This window comes from Perissodus microlepis, chromosome 8 (assembly GCF_051167445.1).
Source record: "Perissodus microlepis isolate ML-2025 ecotype Zambia chromosome 8, ASM5116744v1, whole genome shotgun sequence".
In the NCBI taxonomy this organism is placed as follows: Eukaryota; Metazoa; Chordata; class Actinopteri; order Cichliformes; family Cichlidae; genus Perissodus; species Perissodus microlepis.
Window position 1 is genome coordinate 20,529,990 of NC_140468.1, and position 27,453 is coordinate 20,557,442.

General features: G+C 42.4%; 2 protein-coding genes across 13 annotated transcripts in view; one reads left to right on the forward strand and one right to left on the reverse strand.

Annotated features, from left to right (window-relative positions):
- grid2ipb (glutamate receptor, ionotropic, delta 2 (Grid2) interacting protein, b) overlaps positions 1-8,438 on the forward strand; it is a 42,841-nt gene extending 34,403 nt beyond the window's left edge. For all 5 annotated transcript variants that reach the window (XM_084938136.1, XM_084938133.1, XM_084938135.1 and 2 more), the window contains 10 exons: positions 640-792; positions 1,192-1,279; positions 1,711-1,800; positions 3,050-3,246; positions 3,331-3,486; positions 3,577-3,663; positions 3,749-3,878; positions 4,027-4,145; positions 5,192-5,356; positions 5,657-8,438. In XM_084938136.1, the coding sequence (XP_084794262.1) occupies positions 640-792; positions 1,192-1,279; positions 1,711-1,800; positions 3,050-3,246; positions 3,331-3,486; positions 3,577-3,663; positions 3,749-3,878; positions 4,027-4,145; positions 5,192-5,356; positions 5,657-5,728 (1,257 nt within the window). In that variant the 3' untranslated portion in view covers positions 5,729-8,438. The remainder of the gene's footprint in view (positions 1-639; positions 793-1,191; positions 1,280-1,710; positions 1,801-3,049; positions 3,247-3,330; positions 3,487-3,576; positions 3,664-3,748; positions 3,879-4,026; positions 4,146-5,191; positions 5,357-5,656) is intronic.
- Positions 8,439-9,398: 960 nt separating this feature from the next.
- The window catches only part of arhgap17a (Rho GTPase activating protein 17a), a 40,972-nt gene continuing 22,917 nt past the window's right edge, over positions 9,399-27,453 (reverse strand). Inside the window, exons 3-22 of one of the 8 annotated variants that reach the window (XM_084938143.1) lie at positions 26,239-26,343; positions 26,000-26,032; positions 25,492-25,568; positions 24,650-24,761; positions 23,997-24,073; positions 23,708-23,825; positions 22,972-23,040; positions 22,712-22,793; positions 21,088-21,215; positions 18,687-18,798; positions 18,321-18,402; positions 17,883-17,963; positions 17,677-17,790; positions 17,374-17,465; positions 15,909-16,056; positions 15,427-15,705; positions 14,464-14,606; positions 13,451-13,990; positions 13,330-13,349; positions 11,691-11,801 (exon numbers count right to left, since the gene is read on the reverse strand). In XM_084938143.1, coding sequence (XP_084794269.1) covers positions 13,345-13,349; positions 13,451-13,990; positions 14,464-14,606; positions 15,427-15,705; positions 15,909-16,056; positions 17,374-17,465; positions 17,677-17,790; positions 17,883-17,963; positions 18,321-18,402; positions 18,687-18,798; positions 21,088-21,215; positions 22,712-22,793; positions 22,972-23,040; positions 23,708-23,825; positions 23,997-24,073; positions 24,650-24,761; positions 25,492-25,568; positions 26,000-26,032; positions 26,239-26,343 — 2,397 coding nt within the window. In that variant the 3' untranslated portion in view covers positions 11,691-11,801; positions 13,330-13,344. Of the gene's footprint in view, positions 13,350-13,450; positions 13,991-14,463; positions 14,607-15,426; positions 15,706-15,908; positions 16,057-17,373; positions 17,466-17,676; positions 17,791-17,882; positions 17,964-18,320; positions 18,403-18,686; positions 18,799-21,087; positions 21,216-22,711; positions 22,794-22,971; positions 23,041-23,707; positions 23,826-23,996; positions 24,074-24,649; positions 24,762-25,491; positions 25,569-25,999; positions 26,033-26,238; positions 26,344-27,453 lie in introns of all 8 variants that reach the window. The other 7 variants (XR_014801187.1, XM_084938140.1, XM_084938139.1 and 4 more) reach the window with 7 other exon arrangements.

The following is a 27,453-nucleotide window of genomic DNA, read 5'->3' on the forward strand; positions in this document are numbered from 1 at the left end:
CTAACAAACAGACAAAAACACAGAGACAATAAACAACTCACATGGCCTCTTTGGAAGAAGCTAATAAACTCTATGTTTCTTTTCATGCAGATCCATTTAAAACGTAAACATCTGCTCAAAAATCAGTGTCCACTATTAAGTGGGATCACAGATACAGTTGATTGTTTGGCTCAGATCTTAATTGGACTTCATTACTCGAGAACAGCATTCAGGCAGACCATCAATTTCATCCCGATAGGTCACATGATCTCATTGCAACCCACAGTTCAGCTGATATTCTCCTATAGACCTGAGTGGGAAATCTATTTATTTTGTTTTAATCTTCTTTATCCTGTCCACAGTGTGCTGTAAGCCACTTTGCAACCCATCTCAACCCCAGTACTTCCTGCCATGCTCTTTCTGACTTAACCTCGTGCTCTGTCCCCGGTTTTGCTGTTGCTTTCCACGACAGACCCATACCCTAAATAACTAATAATAGCAGTAATAATTTCTTTGTCTACAACTGCTAAAGAGTATACAAGAAACTTGTGAGGTCCATGCGCACAGTGGGAATATGATTCAGTAGTGAGAACTGCTGTCTTTGTGCTGAACTAGAACACTATGGCTTAAGTGTTAAGTAACTGTTTTTCCATCTTCAAGGCTCCACCACCACCTCCTCCACCATTACCTCCTCCTTGTGACCCACCTCCGCTGCCCAAGCCGGGCCAGCAAGCCTCAGACGCTAACCACATGAGTGTAAAGAGGCTCCGCTGGGAGCAGGTGGAGAACTCTGAGGGAACAATATGGGGTCAGGTGAGTGGTGATCTCCAGTTATCTTGCATTACCCTGTGGTTAGAGGCTGTACGGATACGTATATGTATGGCTCTGTCAGTAAAAAAGAAAACAACATGTGAATCTACCCACTCGGACTGTGAGTTTTCTCACTACTCCTACATATCTCCATCCATATTTGGAAAAACCTCCTTATGTGTCTCCGATGAGTCATCAAGGCAACAATGTTGTTTTTGTAAACAGAGGCTGTGCCAGACTTGATCTGCTTTTAGATGTTAAAACGTTGAGCCTTTTTGATCCCAGCATATAGTCCTATCAGACATGAATAAAATCTGAACACCATCCATAAAAGAAATAAGTTAAAAAAGCTGATTTTGACTGTGCCTTCGGAGAGTACAGTGTGTCCTTGTCTGTGTTTAGCTCGGGGAGGATTCGGAGTATGACAAGCTCACCGACATGGTGAAGCACTTAGACCTGGACCTGCACTTTGGGACTCAACGCAGATCCAGTGAGTGATTTTGTAACTTTGTCGCGTCTTCATCAAGTCATCTTAACCTCTTTGTGTCTAAAACGATACATTTGCATTGCATTTGAATATATGTGTGTCTTTATTAACGTCGCCTGTTGTGTTTGTACCTTCACAGTTATGTTCTCCATTGGAGCTGCTTCATTCACCTGCACCTCAAATCCATTCTCCATACGGCACCATATCCCCCTCTTGTTTTCTGTCATGATTATCAGTAATAACACAGATCTGCCTATGTAAAAAACAAACCACACAACTTGCTGTTACCGATTAAAAATCATTTTATTGGCCTCTAATGGCAGAGTGTGTTATTAACCCAACAACCCGCCACGTTCAGCTTCTGTGACTTAGTTTGCGTATTGACCCCTGGTGCCAGGAGAACGCATCCTTACACTGTTTGTTAAAATTATCAGTCTCTCCTCTAGAGCCAGCCTTCCAGCCAGAGAACTTAAAAAAGAAAGACGTGGTGGAGATTCTTTCTCATAAGAAAGCCTACAATGCCTGTGAGTGCCACACAAACACGACACAAGGGTCGAGGATCAAGGATGTGAGACTGCAGCAAAGATACCTTTTATAGTTACAGCTGGTTACAAAAACGTTGCACAAGTAGAAGACAAAGAACATCACTTAACGAAGGCCAAACATTTTCTGCGTCACTGATGTGGAAGAGGAATTATAGACACTATTTAGACAAGGTATCAAATCCACATTGTGCCCACAAGATAATATATAGCTGATAAACTTGATGAAAATTATTTGATAAACTGATTAACCTGATAAAAACATGTTAGCCTGAAGTAGTAACGCTGCATCGAAGGGCAGGGTTCAGGTGAGAGCGCACTCAGACATATATATTAGCATAACAAGGATAATAGAACAGAATCAAGAGTTGAAAATTACCACTGACTCTGCAGCTGTTAAACTTCTGCTACCACTTATTCAGCTTCCCATGTGTGCTCTGTGCTTTTACCTGCTTGCATTTTCTTAAGTTGCATTTGACCTCTCAGGGCCACCGTAATGGATACAGTTACACTGTTCAAATAAATTAAAGAAACACTGGATGATCCAAGTGAGTTAAAGTTCAGGAATATCAGTTATAAACCATCATGATTTCACCTCCCTTGGTTGGAATGAAGGTGAAAACAGGTGCACTGCAGAAGTAACAGTGAGATAACTCCCTTAAAGAAAATGGATTTGGCCACAGATCATTGCTCTCTCCTTATACCTTCTGACTGATTTTTCTCTAGATTTGCTTTGTGCTAACTGGTACCAACAGGTCGTTCATGTTTCATTCACAAGGAAAAAGAGTGAGTCTCTACAAGAAGAAAAATACATGTATATTTATGTTCTTCCTAGATCGTGGATCAGATTTGGCCAAATTTGATCAAAGAATTACAAAGAGTCATCTTATGTCAGCGTAACAATGGAGGCCAGTGTAGCAATATAGCAATATAGCAAGACAATGAAAAGTCTAAAAACGATGCCTTGCTTCTCTGCAGTTATCCAGATTGGACTCTTTGGCACAGCAACTTCTGTCTTCTGTCACGGCACTGCTAATTCACTGTTAATTAGCGAGTTTATGATGTGACTCTGGGTTTCAGAGCTACATGTTACAGACACATGGTAATAAATGTGAGTGAAAGACAGGCAGATGAAGGGTTTGTCAGCAGAGCGGGAACACAGTGATCCTCTTTGGTACATAAATTCTCCACATTTTCCCCCACCTACTCACCCTCCTCCTCCTCCCTGCAGCCATCCTCATCGCCCATCTGAAAATCTCCCCCGAAGAGCTGCGTCAGGTGTTGATGAACATGACCACCGACAGGCTGGAGCCGGCCCACATCAAGCAGCTGCTGCTGTATGCCCCAGACGAAGAAGAGGTGAAACAGTACGAACAGTTTGATCAGGACCCGGGCAAGCTGAGCGAGCCGGACCAGTTCATTTTCCAGGTGACTGTGGGGGGAAAAATGTCAGAGATGTCAGAGATGTTTTAAAGAGTAAAACTAAATGATTTAACATTGTCTGTGTTTCAGATGCTAATGGTGCCTGATTATAAGACTCGCCTGCGGAGCCTCTACTTTAAAACGACCCTACAGGAGAGGACGGAGGAGATGAAGATCGCGTACGATTACATCTACAAGGCTTCAGTGGAGCTCAGGAGCAGCAAGAAACTAGCCAAGATCCTGGAGGTAAGGCTTTAGAGCAGTCGAAATGAAAATAAAGCCATCGGTGAATATCTGTGTTAGCAGTGAATACTTACGGCTTTACTTTACCAACAGTTTGTTCTTGCAATGGGAAATTACCTGAACAATGGGCAGCCGAAGAGCAACAGGACGACCAGTTTTAAGATCAACTTCCTAACTGAGGTACAGCACGGATGTCTGTGCCTTCAACGCGGTAAGCTCGAGTTTAGTGTTTAGTCGCTCATGCGCTTCTCCTTCTGTCTCTTAGCTAAGCACAACCAAAACAGTAGACGGGAAATCCACCTTTCTCCACATTTTGGCCAAGTCTTTGTGCCAACACTTCCCAGAGCTGCTCAGCTTTCCCAGAGACCTCACAACAGTGCCTCTGGCAGCTAAAGGTACAATGCTCTTAGTTAATAGTTAATATACAGTAGAATCAGGTGTGCTTCTTTTGCATATTTTATGCTGTTGTTACAGTTTGATTTGCATATTTCCTTTGAGTTTCAATGGGTTTGTTAACTCATCTCCAATATTTTCCCGTGACAGTGAACCAGAGGGCCATTACAACAGAGCTGAGTGACCTTCACTCCACCGTGCAGGACATCAGGGCAGCCTGTCAGAAGATCCAGTCTACCCCTGACGATCACTTCACTTCAGTCATGAGTGTACGATAAAACCCATCCATTTTCAAGGCTGGAGCCTATTCCAGCACACGCAGGGTGTACAATGGGTAGTTTGCATGTTATCACAAAGCTGAAACAGTAGGAACGACACTCAGATTAATGTCATAGGGAGAACATGCACACAAAGGCCCAGGTGGGCAGCAGGGTTGAACCCTTATGCTGAGAGGTGACAGTGTTAACCACTGTTCCACCATGCACCCCTACAGTAAAATCTGTAAATAAATGAATGATGTTAAGCGTTAAAGAGCCACTCTTGTGTCTTTGCAGTTTCAGCTTAGCAAAGGAATCACTTGGCTGGCCCTGTCCAGTTCTCATCGACTACAAGCACTCTGATGTTTACTACCATACAGGTTATAATATAAGTGTAAAAAATATCATAAAAGCTCAGGAAAAACGTAACAAAATCGGCTGGTTTTGTTGTCTGGGTTCCATATTGTTGAAACAAACAACATAATGACTTGCCCGTTTCGCACTGCTAAGCTAACCGTTTCCTGGTTGGGTAAGATAGTAACACAAACACAAATAATATGATAATGTTGCACTTCAACGGTCTAATTGACCACAAAGCTACTCATTCAAACATTTATTTGTGCACTGTATCTGTCTGACACCTACAGCTATGGTTAGTTCATCATTTAATCCGAATTTAACAAGCAAGTCTGTGGGAGGAAAGCAGGGTATTTGGAGAAAAACAACAAAGAAACAATACGATACATTCCCTGTGCTCGTGTTATTAGGTGTCAGTAACCAGAAGTATAAGAGGAAAGTCCAGACATATTTGTATGGACTCTCAATAGATATCAATAACATTTTCAAACCAGGACTACTTCAGTTAGTGTACAGGTGGTGGCACCTTGCTTTGCCTCAAACAATTTTGTAGCACCCATCCATTATTATGGAGGAGTGTAAATATAGAGACAAGAGAAATCAGGGCATCATGGCAGCATCACTAATTGTTTTCTAAATCTTCACCCAGTTGCACCATTCATCAAGACCCCCTCTATATTTGTTAACGTTTGTGCCCACAGACTTTCCTGGAGAACAGCCACCCTGCGATCCAGTCTCTGGAATCTTTGCAGACCAGAGCCATGGAGGAGTTCTCCAAGGTGGCCTCCTACTTTGGAGAGGACAGCAAGTCCTCCAGCACAGAGACCTTCTTTGGCATTTTTTCAGAGTTCGTATCCAAGTTTGAGGTGAGCTATTACTCCACTGTTCTCTGTCAAGGTGTTGATAGATGAGCGAGGCTAAATTTGACTTGTTCCAGAAGGTGACAGTCATATTTTGGATATATTCAGCAGGCGTGTGACAGACTCAAACCTACTAAACAATGAGGCATTCAAACAGTGCTCTCACACAGACCGGCTGCCTGCAGCTATAAACTGATTAGGCTGCAAAGCGGCACTGTCTATGGAATAAATGAATGTGCTCTAAATCTGAAAATAATGGGGTAAAATGAGTATAAATAAGAGGAGATTATGGTTTTTCTTTTGCAGAGAGCTCTCAGTGAGATCCAGACTCCGGAAAACCCCAGAAGCCCCAGACTGTCTTCCCCTTTGGCCTGGTAGAAGCAAGAAATGCGGGCAGATGTCGGGCCAAACCGAAAAGGCCGGCTGGCTCAGTTTTCACTCTGCTTTCCATAACCAAAGTGCCAAGATCACACACAGACACTCAAACCAACGGGAACAGAGACCACGTCATCTATAGCAAACACAATGGAAATGCGCTGTATCTGTATGTAGATAAACCACAAGTTAACGAGTGCCCCGTGTGCAGCAGTGCTATTACTTCAGGTGCTGGTAGAGCAGGACTATTCAGGTGTCCACAGATCAATAGGAACTCCACAGCACACACGCAATACTCCCGCCAGTTATTAACGTTATTTACATCTCTTTTTAATGCGCATTAATTGGTAAATTTGTAAAGATTGTTAGAAAGAAGCCTTTCAAGGCCCTTGATTGTGATGCTGCATTAAAGTGAGGTTTAAGCAACGACAACAACTGGTATGACTATTTACATGTTTATTATACGACTATATAAAGTTTATATTTTCTATCAGATCATATTTGAAAATTGTAAAGACGAAGCATAAATGTAGGCTGATGACAGTTATCTGGACTCAAGATGACTGACAGGTGTAGTTCAGTGTTAGTGTTTGATGGTGCGCTCACTGCCTCCCATACAGCAGGATATATTTTAAACATTCAGAAATTGTAGACGGTAGGAGTTTTTAAACAATTTATGTCCAAATTGTGAATCTAGAACATGAATTGTATGACTTGTAGTCATATTTATTTCCTTTACTGTGAATTTAAATGACATCTATGATGAAAATCCTTTTTCTTTTCTCTTCTGATAGAGGCGAGTTAAAGTCACACACACCCAGCTCTGGTCCTAAAGTGTTGAGGATCTGATGTCTATGGAAGCAAAGCAAGGCCGTAAAGATTGTAGAAATTTACAGATTTAAGTTTTATTAATATTTTAATTTTTCTTCTTCTTGTTATTATTATTATTATTATTATAAAATGTGTTAAAATAACTCAAGCCAAAACTCATCTTGCAGTGATAAAATCAAATTTGTCATTTGAACAAACAAACAGATCTGAAGAGAATTCTTTGGCCTGCATCCTTTAAGGTTACATTGTTACTTATGTCAGTCAAGTGTAAACACTCTACCATGACAGCTCGCAATCAATTTTTTGCCTTTGAATTGTTGCGTTGAAGACTTGGATGGAAATAAAACGGCAATAAGATGGAGTCTGTCTGCTATCAGAAGGGGGTCAAGCCGGCAATCACATGAAATCTGTTGATGTCCAAATTCACATAAAACAAAAATTAACCACTTGTATTCCCAGTCCAGCCAAAAGCCCATAAATTCCTCCACCACTAGTGACGTAGTTGCTGGAGGTTGGCGATTTAACTGCAAATCAAATAGGTGCTGGGCAACCTTACAGGAGATAAACAGAATACAACCAAGTGGCAAACTGTTGAGTTGAATTCCCTACTGCAAAGAGAAACCACACAGATGAGTTGCGCACACTGGCGTAGACTGACTCAGAGTCAGTGTAACATGCAATCTGTCTGCGTTTATAAATTAGATGCAGACTGCAGTTGTTTGGAGACATGTTGCCTCCCACCAGGCAACCGGTCTCCAAACAATTGCAGTCTCCTTGCGACTCCTCAGCAGCTGGTCACTGCAACTTACAATCCATTGCAACATGCGCATTGACCAACTGAGTAAATGCAGCCCATTTGCACCCGAACTAAAGCCTGTGAACATCCGCTCGTATTCATCCAGCATCACTGCTGTTCTCCCTGTGAGGACTCGGTGAAATCCACATTCATTTGCACATTTGTTTTGAGGGTTCCGAGTGATGTTTTGCAAACAATGCTGCACCTTTTACGGCCCGCCATCGGCACATCGTCAAATTCTGTAGTTTCAGAGCATGTGGGTGATTAGTGTCCTTTTTTGTTGTTGGCTGTACTCAAAGGCGAAAGCCAGCTTCATTGTGAAGCGTGAGCTGTTTGCTTCTGGCAAACGGCTAATGGTTGTGCACTTTGTCGAGCCTTTCTAGTGTTCTGAATGCATCTCTGCTCCAACAAGTGGGCGGCCTCTGGATGAATGCGCGTCAACAGGGGGTGCGGGGAGGAAAAACACACTGTAAATGGACATTTCCTGCATTTCTGGTTGTCATGGTGATGTCATGACTCCTCTACAGTACAGTGTACCTGTAGCTGTGTTGTATTTCTGTTTATGAACTATTGAAATTGTAAATTCATTGTTTTTTTGCTATGCACTGCTCATTTCTTTTTCTTTCTTTTTTTTTTATTGTATTCCCCTGTCCTCCAAGTCCCAGTTCACTTTCTTATCCAAGAGTGTCACCAGGAAATTACCGTTTTATTTATTCTTAATGCATAGCTTTAGTCAGGCTCACGAGGTGACTGTGACCTTGTAAAAATAAATAAATAAAAATAAAAAATACACTCCTAGCTGCTACAGGTGTAGTAACGGTGTTTCTCGTCCCCGTCATTTGCATGTCGGTGCAGTTAATGTATAAAAGCTGTGCAGCTGGTAGCATTTACCCTCCCTGGATATTTAGGTTTAAATACACTTCTGTTAGTCTAGCTAGGTTAACTTATTGGTTCTCTTTTATAACTGTTTTATATGTTTTCATGAAAAGTTGCTAATGTTTTGTGATCATTTTACCTTTCTGTTTGCTTTCAGATGGAGGATATGTTTAAAATGTTTTAAATAAAAAAAAAAATGCCTGAAAGTAACGCCGTTTGATTTATCTGTGCTTTCAGGTGATAGGTTTAGAGTGACCCACGTGTTGAACGCCCATTGTTATCAGCTGATAGCAGATATAAAAGTATCAACATAAATCAGTCCATGTGCAAATCTCTGCTGAATTCTAATCTGCAGTAAAAGGAAGAAAGCATATCAAGTATCATAGATCGATCTGCTGATATACAGCTGTTACTCTGGACGTGATAAAACACAGAGCGCCACCAGCAGCAGCAGCACCTGACGTGACTGTGGAAACAGTACCCTCTCCACTCTTCCTCCAGACTTTAGTCAATTTAAAATGTACTTTCATCTGAAAAGGGAACAACTTAGCGACAGTTTGGTTTTGTTAGCCCACGTAAAACACTTCATCTGGTTGGTCTTTGGTGGCTTGATATTAGGGACGTGACAGCAGAGTGATGGAGGCTCTTGGTGCACTTACACCAGCTTTAATCCACTCCTCGTGAAGGTCTCCCAAGTTCTTGAATCGACTTTTTCCAACAATCCTCTCAGGGCTGCAGTCATCCCTGTTGCTTGTGCACCCTTTCCCCTTCCAGTCATCTTTCCATTAATATCCTCTGTGGCAGCACTCTGAAGGGTCAGGCTTCTGTGGCTTACCCTTCTCGTGGAAAGCGTGGGTGGTCGTCATGTGAACAGCTCAGTCTACAGTTAACTGAAATATTTTAATGACCCAAATAATCTTATTTCAGTTTAACCTGATTGTTTTAGCATAATTGCATATAGCCCTTCAGTGGCAACAGGAAAAAAAAATGTTTATAGGTAATATTTTGTTAATGCAATTTAAAAAAAAAAAAAAAAAAAGCTTTTTAATCAGTGACATTAGCAATTTGTCACCCTTTTTAAAAATCATATTACAGGAATATTTTAACCCTCATTCTTTAAGGCTGTTACAGGACAAGAGTCGAGGCACAAGACAATCAACCTGGAGCAGATTTAAATAGTTTCTTCATATACTTTATTTTCTTTGGAAAGGAAAGCATTCATATTACATGTTTTTTCCCCCATATTTAAGCTCACCAGACAGCATACATATAAAACTATGGAACTTAAAAATGCAGCATCATTATCATCATTTCTAGTTTAATGGCATTTGTTTGTTCTCTCAACGCACAAGGATAAGGCAGCAAGGTACAAGAGTGCACAGAGAGAAAGGAGGGGATCATAATGCTTTGATTGTCTCTGAAAAACACAACTCAACTTCTTTTCAGGGCAACTGCAGCATCCAAGACCTTCTCACCTGGTACCATGTTGGGTCAGCTCTCTAAGAACCAAAATCTGCATTTATCAGAGGCCAAAAAATAATAACAATAAAGCAAAGTTTACACAGAAAATACAACAAAGCCATTTAAAAAATAAAAAAAATCCAAAAACAACAGACCGGGCAAAAATCTAACACCACATCACTACTGAGATATCACAGCACCGTGTTCACTCAGCTCAGTGGGAAAGACAGAGACAGAGGGAAAAACCCCAAGCCCTCTATAACCGAGTTCACTAGAAAACCACTCAATGAGTCTGGCCTGCGCTCAAGTGCAAAATCAGCTCTTTATGCATCTTTCTGCTCAGGGTGATGTTTCACTACATTCGCTCACGCTCAGCCCCGCTGTGTGTAATGCCCTGGCGAATGCCGGAGAGCACACTAAGATAGACTGGAGAAACAGAAAGGCAAAAAATACTGACTGCATTCAGGCTGGGAGGGTCAGGTCGACCCCTGCTACGTCTGCTTAGAAAACCCAAAACACATTTAAATACACAACTTCTGCAGAACAATGCAGAAGCGCACAGTTTCTTATCGGACACGGCCTGAAACATACCCGCTACCGACACAGCTTCTTAGAAATACTGTGGTACTAGAAGGGAATACCCCCCCTCCTCCATACAGTAAATGCGTATTTCATAGTTCTGGGAGGAACCGATAAGGCATGGTGCATATTTAAAGACTGCATTAAAGATGTCAAGCCACTAGGGAATGTATTTTTGTTTTAAATTGGTAAATAAATACAGGCAGGAGGAAAAAGAAATAAAAGTATGGGTTTCCATATAAAGGGGGAGAAAGGGGAAAGTTAAGTGTTTGAGACGACTGGAAACCTGCAGTCACAGCTACACTTCAACTGTTTTGGTTTCTATTCCATCCACCTTTTAAAAATACAACTTATTTATTTCTTGATCTAAGGCCATGTTCAACACTGAAAAATACTCACACACAGAAAAACCCACCTCACACCAAATACAACTGAGTCCTATCAGTCCGTAGTTTGGCAACCGCCCCACATTACCCCACCGTGCTCTTTTATATTGCCGTAACACCGTCTCTAACAGCAGTGCTGATCCAACATCTGCCCTTCGTTTCTGCTACGCTCTTCTTTGACGATTGTCTGGAGCTTGATCTGCAGGGAGTGCGGTGTAAAGACAGAGGGGCCGGTACATGTCGCAGGGTGAAGGCTTTGTATCACGAGTCTCCCTGCAGAAATCACATCTGGCAACATCATGGAGGTCGAAAAGACTGTCGGGAAGCGAGTGCCGATGACGGCTGAGACACACGAACTGCACTAAACAACAGTAGAAACAGTGGAAAACACCAATTGCATGTGGACGCTACCTCTGTTGTCAGACTATAAACCAAAAATTTGGCATTTACATGACTATCACTCCTAGATTTCCTAGTACACTGTTTCACACGTATGAATTAAATTAAAAACAGAATGAAGCGACGGAGCTGGGGGTTGCAAAGCGGCTTGCGTGTGAGATCCTTTAGCTGATGTGAGCTGGGATCAGCTCAGTTCTGTGATGTTATAGTGATGTTTTACCCCTTTTAGCTTAAAGATGTGTTATATAATCAATAACTATACTGACTGTAAGCTGTAGTTATGGCATTTATAAAAGTGAAGACAACCAGTAGTAACGCTCTAAGACAAACTGCCACTCATCTAGCTTACCCCCTATAATAATGTGATGTTAAAATGTGTGTGTAGTAGTGGGTATAAATACTAATAGAGCTCGCATATAATAAACTAGCATGTCAAAGATTAATCATGTGACTGGATTTTATGTATTTTGCTGACAGGAAGCTGTTTGACCTCCATGATGGCCACCATTAGTTTGTTGTCCTTCATGACCAGGCACAGTTGGAGAGGTTCATCTTTTATACGAGGGCTGCAGATATGGGCAGGCGCCTCCTTATAGGACAGTGCTCTCGCTCTCCAGGTCACAGTCTTTAGGAAGAGGCGGCGAGGAGGAGGAGGAGGAGAAGGCGGTGGCAGTCGGCAGCTGCTGGTCTACTGCCGTGAGGTCAGAGACCAAAGCTCGACTCAAACCTTTGAAAGGAATCACCGGATCTACAAAGCGGGACACATCATGGAAGACAGATTAGTTGCGGTGAGGAAACACGTAAGCTTAGTCACAATAGCAAATAATCTTTAGATAAAAGGAGATGTGTGTGGTAACAGCTGAAGCAGATAATTCCACTTACTGTTTATGTTAGCAAGGGACTGCAAATGGGTTTCCCATGCACATAGGAATTCATATAAAACGCTACATAAACATCCCAAAAAGATAAATGCCCACATGACAAACAGCAGCCATAACGGCAAACACGTGCCCGACGTATGAAAACACTTAAAGCTGCTGCAGAGCAGTCAAACTGTGTCATATTTTCCGCAGATTAAAACTAAACTGGAGCAGAGGTTTGGCAAGTGAGGAGTTCTCCAGCCAGCAGGTGGCGCTGTGCAACAGAGACTGATGAGCAGCAGTGCAACAAACCAGTGGAAGCAGAGAGAAAATGTAAAGTCCGGAAAGATGTTTCTGTTTCATTTTAGCTGGAAAACTTATTTGCATTTGAATGCAATTAATAAAACTAGGGCATTACACTGTTTTGGGGGTGGGTGGAGGGGTGGACATGATTCTGAATACTGGAAACACAAACATGCATGTTAGAGGTGCACATGAGTTAAAAAAAATACAAAAGCTTAAAAACTCCACAACACGGATCACTTCATATTTCTGAAAATCTGAACGGAGTTTCCCGGACAGTGAAGGGTTTGAAAGCCTCGCTAAGAGCTGATCAGAGTTTCAAACCCTTTTGTTTGTGATTACACAGTGACAGCCGATGAAAATGACTCGTGAGCAATGACAGCTCTGATGCCAGACTGCCGTATTACCCGTAGTGAGACATCCACTTCTGGAAACATGTTTTCGAGAAGCAGTGGAAGATAAAGTGAACAGTTTAATCGAGTCCATCAGTGTGAAGCTCTCAGGTGTCTTTCCGTGTTAATGGAAAAAAACACAACATTTTTAAAGTTAGTGCACAAACATAAGCCAAAAAATTTGGTGGAAAGATTTTAATGATTCGTGTTTCACCTTCAGGTATTTCTTTTATATTGGAGTAGCTAGCAAAGTCTGTATGGTACAGAAGAAGAGGACATTAATCCAATCCAACCTGTGGGAGGTGCTTAGAAAACATGGGGTGAAATGTGTCTCAATGACTCGAATGAATGGCCCACTATAAGTGGGTAAAGATCAGTGAGGCTATATTCCCTCTATACTTTGCAACTCAACTGATGAATTGAAGTTTGAGTGTTTAAAAACACAACATTTTCTTTCTTTTTTTTAAAGATCTCAAGAGGAACAAATATTATCTGCTGATTTCTTCCTCATCATTCGACTGGAAGCAGCCAGTGCAACCGTATCAAATATCTGCTTTTCACATCAGAAGTGGGTTTCTCACTAAAATCCATCACACATCATGGGACAGTCGTGCATCAAAGTTTTAAAAAAAAGGATGTGAAAGAGCCGGCAGGCTGTGATGATGATGTATATTTAAAAGAAAAAAAAAAGTGCTACTGCAAGTGTCAATTATCAACAAACCTCACAAGTGTGTCTTTAACCTGCAGAGGTATTACAGTGAAGAGTGTTAGAATTACAGTACATTAGTATTCGGTTAGTAATGACACTGTTACACACCCTTCACATAAGAAACGGTACCCACCCATCATCTTGGTGCAGATCCCGTTGGTCTCATTGGTCACTGTGGTGGGTTGGGGCGGCGGGGGGATGTTGGGTCTGTTCCGTGGTTTGGGGACAGGCCGCGGCCGGGGAAGCGAGCCCGACTGGTAGGGAGATGGAGATGGGGATGGAGGGGTAACTGCATCCTGGCTGTTAGTGCAGGGTGGAGGGGTGTCTGGAGGGGTTGGGGTTCCTGGGGGTGAGGGGTCGGCGCTGTGCTGGTCCCCGCTGGGCTGGCCCAGGGATGTGGGCTGCACAGAGGGATTGGCCTGCGTCGGAGGTTCTGGGGGTGGATGGCTCGGCGCCTGGATCGGGGGCTGGTTACTCGAATGGCGCCGATGTGTGGCACTTGGATGTGAGGTGGGGGAGGTTACAGAGGTGGACGAGTGGCTAGACAGGGGTCTGGGGGTGGAACTGAAAGTCTGGGAGGAGACAGAGGATGAGGAGTGGTTTACAGAATTACAGGGCTGACTGGGTGGAGGGTTTGTGGGTTTGGGAGGAGCAGGAGCCTGCTTCTTGGTACCTGGAAGCAAAAGGTAAACTGCCATTATTGGTGGGAAACATAAATAAAAGTCCAAAAGTATACATACGATATCCATCTGTATAAGAAAATCTAGGCCCCAGTCCCACAGGCCTAGACACCTTCTGCCAACCACAGGTCACAAGGGAAAGACGTGCATTCCCTAATCAATTGTGAGTAACTGCTGGAACCTGAAGTGACCATTAGAGGAACTGTATTTTTTTGGGACTTGGGTACTGGCTTAATTTTTCACAAGCCATCAATCTCATACCATCTCCAAGAGCCATGCAAACAGTGATGGTCCCACCCTAAAGTCTGTTTGCATGGGTCTGGCTATTCAGAGGGAGGAATTATGGGAATTCAACCCATGCAGAAGCTGTACCGATGTCCTAAACATATTTCGATCTTTATTTAATTAGTATTTCTAAGCAATGAATGACTGACTTATTGCACCACTTTAGGGTGTAGATTCTTACCTCTGCGCATCATATGTGGACTGGGCCCCATGGATCCAGCCGCAGGGGTTCCAGTGCCCAGCTGGCCAGCAGCCTGGCTGCCTCCTCCAGAGCCATTCCTCTGGAGCGCAGGGGTTGGGGTGGAGTCACGTAGCTTTGGGCTGCTTATGAGAAAGAACACACACACACCAAAAAAACAGAAGAAGAAAAAAGAAGAAGCTTTAAACCATCAAGTTGGCCGAAACTGAGTAGCACATATGCAACAGCATCCAGCCTTGAATGTTTTTAAGAGCTATTAAAGTAGAATCAGGTTTATTTTAGTAGTAGCAAACCCCTCTCATGTGCTGCATAGTATGTGCCACAAATATAATCTGGGAGGCTCATCTAAATTTGCTTTCCCAGTGGAGTCTGTAGAGCCAAAAATGCTGAACTGAATAGTGTCATCTGTCTGAAAATGAATGTTGTCTTTTCAGCAACTAAATCAAAGACACTCGTTCAGTCTTTGCATAACAGGCGCCAATGTCCAGGCTTTTCAAAGCAGTTTGAGCCAGTTAGTGTGAGTTTCCTGCTGATTCTAGTGATTTGGGGAGGAAAGCAGAGGGATGGGAAGTCAAGAGGCCCTGAGAGCGACTGTTAGTGGAATGACAGAGGCCATTGTTGTGCCATTTCAGTGGGCTGATTTTAGAGTCGTCTGCATAGCTGCAACTGGTGGTGGCGTAAGAAAACTTGTGGTTTTGTTAGAGAAACCACCAGCTGAGCTAAGGTGACCAAGAGAAGAGCTGATGTCTGTGAGGTGCCAGTGAGCTATGCATTAATAAACCTCTCCACTTTATGCAACTAATCAGACTGACGTTGTGTGTTTACCGACAATTCACTAATGTCTTCCTGCAGTTTGAACCCTGAAAACATAAAAGCATGCATGTGCTTGTAAGGCATGCTACGTTTTTGCCACCAGCAGCAGAGATGCAGGGAAACACCTCTTACCTGAGCTCCTCTGTGTGCTGGGCTAGAAGCTGCTGAGCAGCTGCAAGAGCAGCAAGACCCTGTGCCAAACTTTGCTGGAAAGGATCAGACCCTGAACCCCCAGTTGAAGCTTGTGACTGGGGCTCAGCCGAGGCCTGGGGAACCTGCCCAGCCCCGTGTCCCTGTCCCTGAGCCTCCACGGGGGGTAAAGGAGGCTGGAAAGCAGGTGAAGTGTGCTGCTTTCTACCTAAAGTGTTACTGCCTCTACGAAGGGTGTGGTCCGAGTGCTTGTTAGTGGTACTACACAGGGATAGCAGGGAGACGGTGAAGGAGAGAAACAAAAACCACCAAAAGAGATTCATGATTAGGGCAGAATCACCACAGCATAACGAGAAAAGTGACCGGATTATTTACACCAACATTATCTAGAAGCATAAGAAAGCAGCTGGATTAAAAGACACAAATGAATCAGAGTGATCAGCGAGCAACTTCTGGAGGATTACTTGTCTTTGCGTCCTGTGTCGTTCTCTGGTCCCACCATGCTGCCAGGTCTCTTCCTTTCAATGGTGCCGGAGTCATAATCTAAGTGATTGTTGTGGTTGGATGCAGGTGTGGGCATCACAAACATGCCAGAAACATTGAACTCCACGTCTATAAAAACACAGTTAAGAAAAACAGGTTAAACTGTATAAAGAAAGAGTGCAGGTGGGTGTTATAGCGCCCCCTTTTGGTTAAATAAACAGCAAACGAACAATTTAACGTAAATTTAACGTTATTCACTGTAATGCACAGAATGTTCAATCAATCCATGTTTGCATTCTTTACTTTAGGCTAGCTTGTGGCCTGTGATAGAGGGAGAACCTAACTGAACAAGACCATGGAGGTCTCGGGTCGTTATCCAAGCTTGTTAGACTGAAACAGAAAACAAGCCGAAAACACTCATTTTTATGTGTAAGAAGAAGCAGATGTTGCCAGATGACAGATGTTTACTTTGTTTATTCTGACACAAACATTAGCCTATTATTCAGTTTACATTAGGCTGGAATGCTCCAAAAACCTTTCATAAGCTGCTCAAAAACACACAATTCAAATTTAACTGAACGAAATTAAGAATCAAAGATTTGCCTGAAAGTGTTTGTCTACAGACTGTGAAAGGAGTTTCCACAAACACAGTCAGCAATTTACCAAAGTCCTTATTATTGTGAGGTGATAGCTCCCACTGTCTCATCATCCCTCTCCGTATGTGCACCAGAGATGCTCAATTATGGCAACACTAGTAATATATCATCTCTGCCTAAGATACAGGCCCTCAACAGAGACTATAAGAGAGGCTTTAACTAACCTGCCTGTGCAACCCAGACAAATATGCAGCTGCCTCAGAACTTTACATACATCCAACATCAGTATGGATGTCATGGTATTTCTGGCTTTTCATGATTTTGTTAAACAGTTTTTTTCCAGGGTGCAATGAATGCACACCATCCATCCTTAATGACTTTAAAAAACAAGAATTAGGTGCACAAGTCTTTGGGATTTTCTGGAATCCACCAAAAGCACCTGGTCGAGGTGTGACTCTCTAAGGGAGAGAACACCAGATATTAGTGGGGGCGTGTGTTTATGTAACCCAGCATGTAAACTACTGACTCTGTTACATATTAACAGTAAGAGGGAGTTTTACTTTCATTTAGCTCTTCAGTTCACTGGATTTGGTGAGTGTTTAAAGCAACTTTTATGTATATGACATTCAATAAAAGACATCTTCCAGCCAGCCTCAAAGTACAAAAAACTGCTTGACCTTGGTCATCTTATCTCAGTCCCCTTTCACTCCTGATTATCGGCCTTGCAAGGCAATCAATATCAGCTGCCTTCATCATGACTGCCTTATATACTGATAGGACTAATGGCTTCAAAGAAGGTAAATAAGGTCAGACTGAAAATAAGCAGCTATAGAGGAAACCCAAGACTTACCCTCAGGAAAGAACCAGTCAGCATGTTGGATAATGGGCTCAACAATGGCCACCACGTGCACAGAGGTAGCTGCAGCCATCTCAGCCAGACTCCTGGGTGTGCATACATAGATGTGCAAAAATTAGATGCTTTCTGACATAATGAGGGATAAACTGAAATAAGCTTAAATAACAGACTATCGTTTCTACGTTTTCTTCACCACCCTAGACTAGGCTCTGACCTCCCAGACACTGTTACATCTCCCTTGTTTTAAACATGACTGACAAGTAAGCTGCAACAGATTATTCTGTCTTGCCTGCTCACCCTTCAGTCTTGGCCCAGAGCAAATTGGGTCCCAGGACAATGGAAATGTTGCTAGGGGTCATTTTGTTCAGCTCGCTCTCCTGAGCCAGTTTGGCTAAAAACTTCACCAGATACCTAAAAGAAAACACAGAGGGCAGAGAGGTGAGAATAGTCTTGCGTGACAGACAAAAGCAAGATCAGTCCCTATGTAGGCTTCAGCGACTGACCTCAGGTTGTTTTTGTTGTTCTTTGGTAGTTTATCACATACAACCCAGAGCGCCTGGAGCCGTTTGTCTGGGTCTGACACACTAGAATGATAGAAGAAAGTAGATAAACAACAGCACAGCTCATTATTTATGGAAGACATAAGAAGCCAAAAATATACATAAAAATATGTATTTCAAATCCACCAAAATAAAGCATTAAAATTTTTGAGAATTTTTTGGGAATTTTTCATTTGAGAGTTTTTGTCATCATTCTCCCTTCTCACATTATACAGGAAACTTAAAGAAGCATATTAAAAACCTTTGATTACATGTTTATTTATCAACTTTTGAAGTTTCCGTCCTTTATAATTACTGGTGCAATCTCCAGATGGCAAGTAAAACTTGAATCTGTAATGTGCTGTGCAAAGACAGATTCAGCAGGACTATTTAGAGCCTTGCCTGGATGCCTGGATCCATTCATCATAAAGCTGGAAGGTCATTAGAGGTTCAGGGAGTTCCCTCAGGTAGGACTTTAGTGCTCCTGTAACCACACATGTGCACAATAGTTTTATTTAAAAACACTATTACAGGCAAAAATGTAGATGAATTCAAATCGAGCCGCTACGTCATTTATCAGTTAGAATTGTGAAGAGTGAAATTGACCTATCCCTGAGTTTGTCACTGAAATATGAAGAAGAAAATACAAAGTTTGAAAGAAACATTAATTATAATAAACAGCAAATATTTGCTTGCTTTTGAGATTTTGGTCCAAATTTTACACTAAGAGATACAACAGCTGAAGAACGGTGCCGGTTTGGAACGTACCAGCGACAGCGTGGGGGTCAGAGTAGAACTCCTCCAGCTGTGAAGTGGAACAGTCGAGCGCCGCCTTTAGCTTCTTTAACTTGGACGCCCCTGCTGCAATTCTGAATAGACCCTGACACACACACACACACACACACACACACACACACACACAGTTACAGACGGACTCTGTATCCACTACGTATACTCCCTCTGCCAGCTGCACACAATGAAACCTTAAAGCAGGCAAACAAACACACCCACCAGTCACAGCATAGCGAGCCATTTACTTTGACACATAAACAAAGGCTGTCTTCACACCATAATGACACAGACTGGACTCACAGAGGAATGAATCAGGAAACAAATAATGTGCTTTGGAGTTAACACTTGCCCTCTTTCCTCCCTCCCTTTTTACACAATCACGGGGGAAACAAAACCTTCTGATTTATGGACAGGAGACGAGCACGTCCCAGCACATTGTATTCTAAATTTGTATCAGGGTGGAGACGTAAACATTTCATGTCTATTCGCATTCACCATAACATGGCGACCATTTCTCTGGAACAGCATTACGGAAAATCATTTGCAATTTGCTCATCTCCTTAGATGTTCGTGTAAACAAACAATTAAAAGCTTAGTTTCAATTTTCTCAATGACCAGTCGAGCCGTTTATGCCACTTCTAATTAAAATGCCAGCATTACTTTTACTTCACTGGTTAAAACGAGTAATAAAGTAAAAGCCAATAAGCTCATCAAACTAGATAAGAATTGATTTCTAAAACAAGCATCGACAACCTATGAAAAGCATTAAAAAGAGGCTGTACTAAAACCTCTTATAGAAATCAAACTTTGGCGGGAGCACACTGAGTAAAAGCAGAACAACATGGAAGTCTGTGCTTTCTTAAAGCGATATGTCATCCCTGATAGGTTCCAGTCTGATAAAGAGCACAGAAACTGCCCTCACCATAGTAAGTGTTCACTGCAGCATGATGCTAATAAGATTGCTGTTCTTATTTATTTGGCTTAAGTGCAGCTGTTGACAAGACCGATCCCAAAATCCTCGCTCACTCTCTGGAGCAGTGCGTCTACGTTTTTCCAATAACGTTCTTGAGTGGTTCAGATCATATATCAGCACCTTTGGAGATCAGCTGTCAAACAGTCACAACACTTCCTGTGGTACTGCACGGGGCAGTTGTCTCGATCAGTTACTGTTCTCATTATGCATGCTGACACTTGGCAACCCTATGAGACAGCAAAGCACTAATCACCGTTGTTATGCAGCTGATACATGCTACATGCTAGATGACAACTCCCTTATTGCACTATTTCCAACCGATATTAACAAATGGACGAGCACATTTTAAACAAGCAAAACAGCAACAAGACAAAAATGGAAATTCTTCTAAAGCTGCTTTGGGCTGCTCCCTTATACACTGTTCAACTGCCCCTTAAGGCAAATATCTAATCATAAGTCAGCAAATCGATTAATTTAGGCGCATAGACATGATTAAGATGACCCGCTGAAGGTCAGATGAAGCATCAAGGCAGTTTAAGTGGCAGACGGGCTGGTCTGAGTATTTCAGAAACTGCTGATCTGCTGGCATTTTCCACCACAGTGCCACAAGTCGAATGACACAACCATGCTAACAGAGAAGCAACAGTAACTCAAAAAACCACTCATTACAACCACTCCATGCAGAAGAGCATCTCTGAACCTTGAACCCGATGAGCTACAGCTGCAGAAAGCCACACTCGGTACCACCCCTGCCAGCTAAGAACAGGACACAGAGGCTACATTTCATAAGAGAAAAACATGGCCTGGTCCAGTGAGTCTTGTTTTCTATTGCAACATTTAGATGGTGAATCGGATGTAAACAACATTGTTTCAGGATGGTGGTGTAATGTTTGAGGGATATTTTTGGGCCACTTAGTACAACTAAACATTGTTTAAATGCCACAGCTTGAGTATTGTTGCTGACCTTCCTTTATGAGCACGGTGTACCCATTTTCTGTTAGCTGCTTCCAGCAGGATTAATGCACCACGCCACAAAGTTCAAATCATGTCAAACTGGTTTCTTGAACGTGACAATGACTTCACTGTACTCAAATAACCCTCACAGTCACCAGATCGCAATCTAATGGAGCACCTTTGGGATGTTGTTTAATGGGAGATTCATATCATGGATGTACAGCCAAGAAATCTGCAGCAACTATGTGATGCTATCATGTCAATATGAACCAAAATCTTTGAGGAAGGTTGCGAGCACCTTACTGAATCTCTGCCATAAAGCAACCACTTACTAATAAGGTTTAACTGAAAGTATCTGGTGACCGTATATCTTACTTCGATGATCCAAAGCACTTAAATTTCAATCAGTATCTCGTCTTCACTCCCTGCCACAATCTATAACTTCCATACCTCTTCCTTCATGCCCGTCTCTAGAAGCATCATGACACAAGCCTCTATTGGCAGGGCGATCTCCCTCCCACTCCTCTTCAGGTGTTCATCTAAACCAGTGCCAAACGCTGGCTTTTCCATCCATGAATCTGAATGTAAAGAGAGTTAATAATAAATAGAGAGGAGAAGAAAGGAGCAAAGAGTGGAATTAGAAACACAAACTTCCCCTTGGGCCATTTTGTTTAAACCCCCCCCCCCTTCAAAAAAAAACCAGTCTTGACTCCCCCTACAGGGTATCGCCAAATAATAACCACATGCTCTCAGCCAACAGAAGTGACTGTTCGGTCATCTTTATGTGTTTATGAGCGAGTGTGAGCACGTGAGCTTAAAGGGAAATAAAGAGGGAGGGCCGGGGAAAGAATGTTGGGGTGGTGTGGGGCGCTCCAAAACCAGGTGGGTGTGTGTGGAGCTCATGAGTCATGGCCACATGCTGGGAGACCAGGCTAGTCTGTGTAAGACCACATGTGTTTAATGCAGAAAAAACAAACTCCTTGAACAAGACACAGCTAAAGAGTGCACGCAAGATGAAAACAAACTGAGAGGAGACATCACAATCCTAAAATTTTCAGAGAGTCAAGGACTGTTGTTTAATGTCAGGACCCCTTTAAAGGTATAGTCAGTCATTTTTAGAGTTTATTTAATAGAAAAGAAAAATACCGTACTCATAAATATGATTATTTATTACATTTTCCAAAAAAACTGAACTTAGAATTAACCCATTAAATATACAAAGGAGCGGGCACAGACTGGTGGAAGCCCCGCCATCTTCAACAACAACAGCTAAGTGAGCTTTCCTGACTCATCACACTGCATTGGATACCTTTTTCAAAGTTTTGCAGTCTCCTCCTCTCCCCATGAATAGACGAGGATGAACAGCTGAGGTAAACAGCGCACTGACCGCCTACACACTACAGATGAACGGCAGCCAGAGTTGTTTGTCCTAAAACGGCCACCGTAGCTAGAGACATGGAGTTAATATGCAAAATACTCCAAAATATTTAATTAACACATATCCATTTTCATTTTATTCCTGATCTATTGCTAAGTGTTGATAATATTCAACTATGTTATAACAAACAGTAATAGAAACAGGGCCAAGTGATTGTCCTAGAGCGGCCAGCGTCGTTAAGATTACGCACTCGAATCTGACATGGTAAGAAGACAGAATTCAGTTGACTGCAATCTGTAATCTATTGACATCTAGTGGTGATATTTTACACACTGTACCTTTAACAATGACAAAAAGTGGGGAAGAAAAAGAGATTGGCGGGATGTAACTGAAAGTAGCGGTTTTGGATTTCTTGAGTCAGCTGAGAATGAAAATCTGATTCTCCTCATTGCAAGTCAGGACACATATGAGTGAATTTCCATGTAAAGTAGATATTTAAAGGGGGAGCCAAAAAAACGAGTAAAACAGAGGTTGCTGCTGGGAAGGAGGTACAGGAGGTTCCTCCAAGAAATAAGCAAAAGGGTCACGTCACATGTTATGCATGGGAAAGTGCCTTTTTATTTTCCCCACAACAACGTTGCACTATTTTGTGTTAAACAGGTGTGTGTGCTTAAAGCATGTTTGCATATCTTATACCTTGCTGAGCCTGGATGGTTGGCAAGACACTCTCCAGAACAGTGAGAGACTTTCTGTGGTAATCTGCCTGAGCTTCTAAGAGCTACAGAAACAGAGAGACACACACAGTAAGCAGAATAATAAGAGCAGTAAAGTATATGACAGCAAAGTAAATACAAACAGCTTGCCAAGCATCCGCCCCACAGCTACTCTGCAGCTGTGAACGTTCCCACGGAAAGTCGTGCAACAACAGCGCTGGCTTGTTGACACAGTGAACTCACCGTTACGAAATAGTGGGCATAGTCGCCTTCTTTTGAGAAAAAACTGTACATGTCGGCAGCAAGCTGATCCTGTTGTAGAAGAAACAAAAAGGCATGCTGTTAGATATATAAAGATGATGTTAAGTTATCATTTATAAGAGAAAACAGGGGAATTAGTGAGGCTATTTAAAGAGGATCATATCTACTAGTGTCATCCCTCGAATGAAAAAGTGCTTCAGGTGGCACAAGTTCAGGCGTCAGTGGCCGGTTAAGCTTCGCACGACTCATAAATCCTAAGTTTTACAGAAAGTTCTGTACTTCCTGGACAGAAAAACACATCATGGAGTCATGACACTAAAGTCACCAGTGACTCAGTTCAGTAGATGCACACAAACACACAGAGAGCTGACAGGACAGAGTCAGTTTGCATGCGTCAGCAAACCGGCCATTCCAAGGGTCTTGGAATGTCCAGTTGTTGCTCTAATGAGTTTACTCCCAGGCCTATTTCCAGTTTCTGTTACTCAGATCACTTTAACTCTGCCATGTGATTGCTTTTAAGCCTAAGTAGTCTTAAACACAACAAGTAGCCATGAACAAAGTAGTCTACATTTAATGGCATCAGCTGAGTTACATTATCAATCAGGTCATGACCTTGCAAGTGGCATTTCTTCGATATGGTCCTGATTTGACATGACTGGTAGTTTGCCTTGATATAGACTTGCAGAAATGAATCAGTATGTTTGCACATAAAGATTACCTTGCAAAGCTCCACTTTGTTCATGGCCTCATCCACCTCTTCCTTGAGTAGGTCAGCCTTGGCCGTCAGTGCTTGAGTGTTTGTTCCTGAGATTATTGACTTGGTTGCCTGCAACCATCTGAATACGGAAAGAAAAGAGGAAAAAGCAGGAAATGCAGACCGCAATCTAAAATGTGGGCACTGTAAAAAAGTTAATGCCTGTGAATAAATGTGATTTATGCTACTGTGTTAGCAGTTCCAGGTATTTTAGAATGCATCGCCTAACAAGCAGAAAGACATTCAGACACACCTTGCTCTGGCAGAATCATAGTCCAACACCAGTTTGGCCAGCTGTTTCCTCTGCTTCAGGATGTTAGGGATTTCCACCTAAATGAATGGTTAAAACACACCAAGCTTAAGAAAATATACCTCTGAAGAAGACCTGCAAGGCACTGCCACTGATTTTCCTGCATGACTATTAGAGGTGGAATAAAATATGGTAATTGTTAAATGGACTGGTTCTTATATAGCGCTATTGTACTCTAGTTACTTTAGTTAAGAACTCAGAACAGCTTTAAAAAACGTCTCATTCACTCATCCACACAAGCACTTTTTCTATGCCTAAGTTCTTACTATCCAACATTCACACTCTGGTGAATTGATCAGGAGCAACTCGGGGTTCAGTATCTAGGACAAGGATACTTTGGCTAGTGTTATAAGGGCTGGGATGTTTCGAAAAACACAGGACAATCACCATAATGGGTCACTGCTCTAGCAACTAGCTGCTTTTTACTAAAAAGCTTTCGTTCATTTGGAGTTGGGCAGCACAAAGCAAGAGAAAATTAATCATATAAAGTATAAATGACACCAGTTAAAGTGGAGAAATGGGTGCTGCTGCTATTTTAGCCATTCAAAAAGCAGTTTCTTTATATTAAGTTAATATTAATGCATAGGGTTTCTGACCTCTGCTAACTGGCTAAGTGGATCCAGAACGTCCTTCTCTATCTGCAGCTCATGTTGCATCAGCTCTGATGCCAGACGATTCTCTGCATCTCCGCACACCTCCATCATTTTCCTATTGACAAGCACATGAAGAGAGAGAGAGAGAGACAGGCCTGTTAAAATCAAGCAAAGTCACACATATGCCTCATTAACATATCTGCACTAACAGATGTGGATGTTAGGTCCTCTGTAACCAGTGTAATCACACGTGTTCTTTGCAAAATGGAATTTACATAACAACACAGAAGGACCACAGTCTGCGTAACCAGGCCTTCATCTGTCCACAGCCAACAGCTGAGAACAAAACCAGGTCACTGATGTCATAATTTCTAGCCACTCAAAGCCAGGAGCACAAAGTGACCTAGTGACACTTTATCTACGAGTGAATCAGTTTTGAGCTGCAGTTTTCCCAGATATGAAACCTATAAGCCTTGACACGAGAAACAGCGAGTTCCAGATATCAATAAAACTGTTGGCATGATTGAATCACAAGTGCAAGCAGACTGTCATACTTCCCCTTCCTCATTCTTTCCAGACAGACTCATAGCTGCAGTGTAGATTTGTAGACATCTACTTTCTAGATCCTCAACTACTCTGCGTATGAGCGCCAGAATAGCTGATCTGATTCTTCTGTAAGGGAACTGCTGAAAGCCCCTGACAGACAAACAGAACCGGGAAGGCCGCTTACCCTGAATGTGAGACCTTGCATTTCACACTCTCTGGGGTGCTTCTGCTCTATATCGGCAACCGTTGCCCAGACAAGGCAATTGGATTTCTGGTGTGTCAATCAATCACACACTCACCCTATTAAGGAGTCTTCTCCCAACTGGCTTCCACCTTCAGTCATTGCCTGGGACAGTGCCGTGAGGGGAAGCTTTTTCTGTTGTGTGTTTAGTGGAGGAAAAAATGCAAACAGTGATTAGATGCGGGTGCACAAACACATGAACTTATGCATACAAGGTCAAGCCAATGGAAAACTGGTTTAGGACTTTCCATTGAACATATCAAGTGTAAATTCAGAAAGAGGAAGCGAGCTTTTTGAGCAGAAGAGGGAAAAAAAAAATAGACGATGAATACAATTTAAGACGAAAACTAAGGAAGTGACACATCTGCTAAATGACAGCTTATTTTTACAGTTATATGATTTACATCAGCGAATAAACACTGATGTGTGTGCAGCATCCTGTTTTTAATCGAGAGAATCCCCAAAGACGAGCGTGTCATGCATAGTGAATGAAGATGACAGATGCTGGAAATGGGAAATGGAGCAAGTGGTGCTGAGGATTGGAGAAGTGGAGTAAGTGCTTTTACCTGACCATTTCCTGTATAGAGGCGTGGTACAGACTGAGGTGGATATTTTGGGTGGTGTAGGGTAGAAAAACAAAACAAAAGAGAAATTATAGATTGTGCTTCCTACTGTGGACACATTCAAGGAAAAAAATATATATAAATAAAAAAAACCCCGACGTGTGTGGGAGGAACAGCTAAATCCTGGAACAGCTGCTTGATTTGCTTTAACAGGTTTTATAGCCACAAACTTGATGGCTTACATGTCTCTTCTCTGCCTCTGCACCGATGTGTCCCTGTAGACACGACACCATCTTTTTGTGTGTGTTGTGGGACACCACGCGTACCAGCTCCATGCGCCGTTCGATCTGTGCACAAGACATACAAGAAGAGATCTTAGGCAAATAAAGAGCTTTTTGCTGAGGTAGAAAGAGCACACTGAGAACACAAACACCCAACTAATGTTGTACTTTATCAAAATTAGAAAAGGAGACAACCATATTTTTATTTTTGGACTCAATCCCATTCAATTTTATTTATACAGCGCCAAATCACCACAACAGTCGTGTCAAGGCGCTTTGTATTGTAAGGTAGACCCTACAATAACGCAACAGAGAAAAACACAATGAGCAAGCACTTTGGTGACAGTGGGAAGGAGAAACATCCAGCAGAACCAGGCTCAGGCACTCCTTTAGAGTACTTCACATGACTCACGAGCCACCACGTCATCCTCTACCTGCCTACATTTCATTTATCTTCTGATTGGCTGCCCATCACAAACAGAAGGTTTAAACAGCAGCTGGGTGGGTCTGCAGTGATCACAGCCAGAACCAATGAGAGGGATATTAGCTGTCACTAACATTATATAGAGCAGCAAGCTAACTAACTCAGAAGTGACCGACACCCAACTTCCAAGGCAACTGGAACGCAGCAATGAAGATTTTGGTTCAGAGACAGAGAGAAAATTCAGTTGATACACAACGTGACACAGCTCTGCCCCCCACTAGCAGCTGAAGCAGCGTATGTTTACAACACTGAGCAACACTTTAAGGCAGTGGTTCTTAACCTGGGTTCGATCGAACCCTAGGGGTTCGGTGAGTCAGTCTCAGGGGTTCGGCAGAGCCTCCGCCTTGACATGCACGGCTCATTTTGTGCACCAGTAAAAAACATATCTATGTCTTGAATTTGAAAAAAAAAAAAAAAAAAAAATCATATTTTATTTTTCACTAAAGAGGGGTTCAGTGACTGCACATACTGGTGGGGTTCGGTACCTCCAACAAGGTTAAGAACCACTGCTTTAAGGTAACTTGGAAAGTGCACATGTTAAATGCTAAACATTCACTATACCCGATAGCCGCTTTGGCTACTAATAGAATAATAATGCAGCAGTTAGGCAGCAAATGTGATGAATCCTGCCCATAACCTGTCAACTCAACTGATTAGCAGTTATTTGTGTTTCTGTTAAAATCCCAGACTGA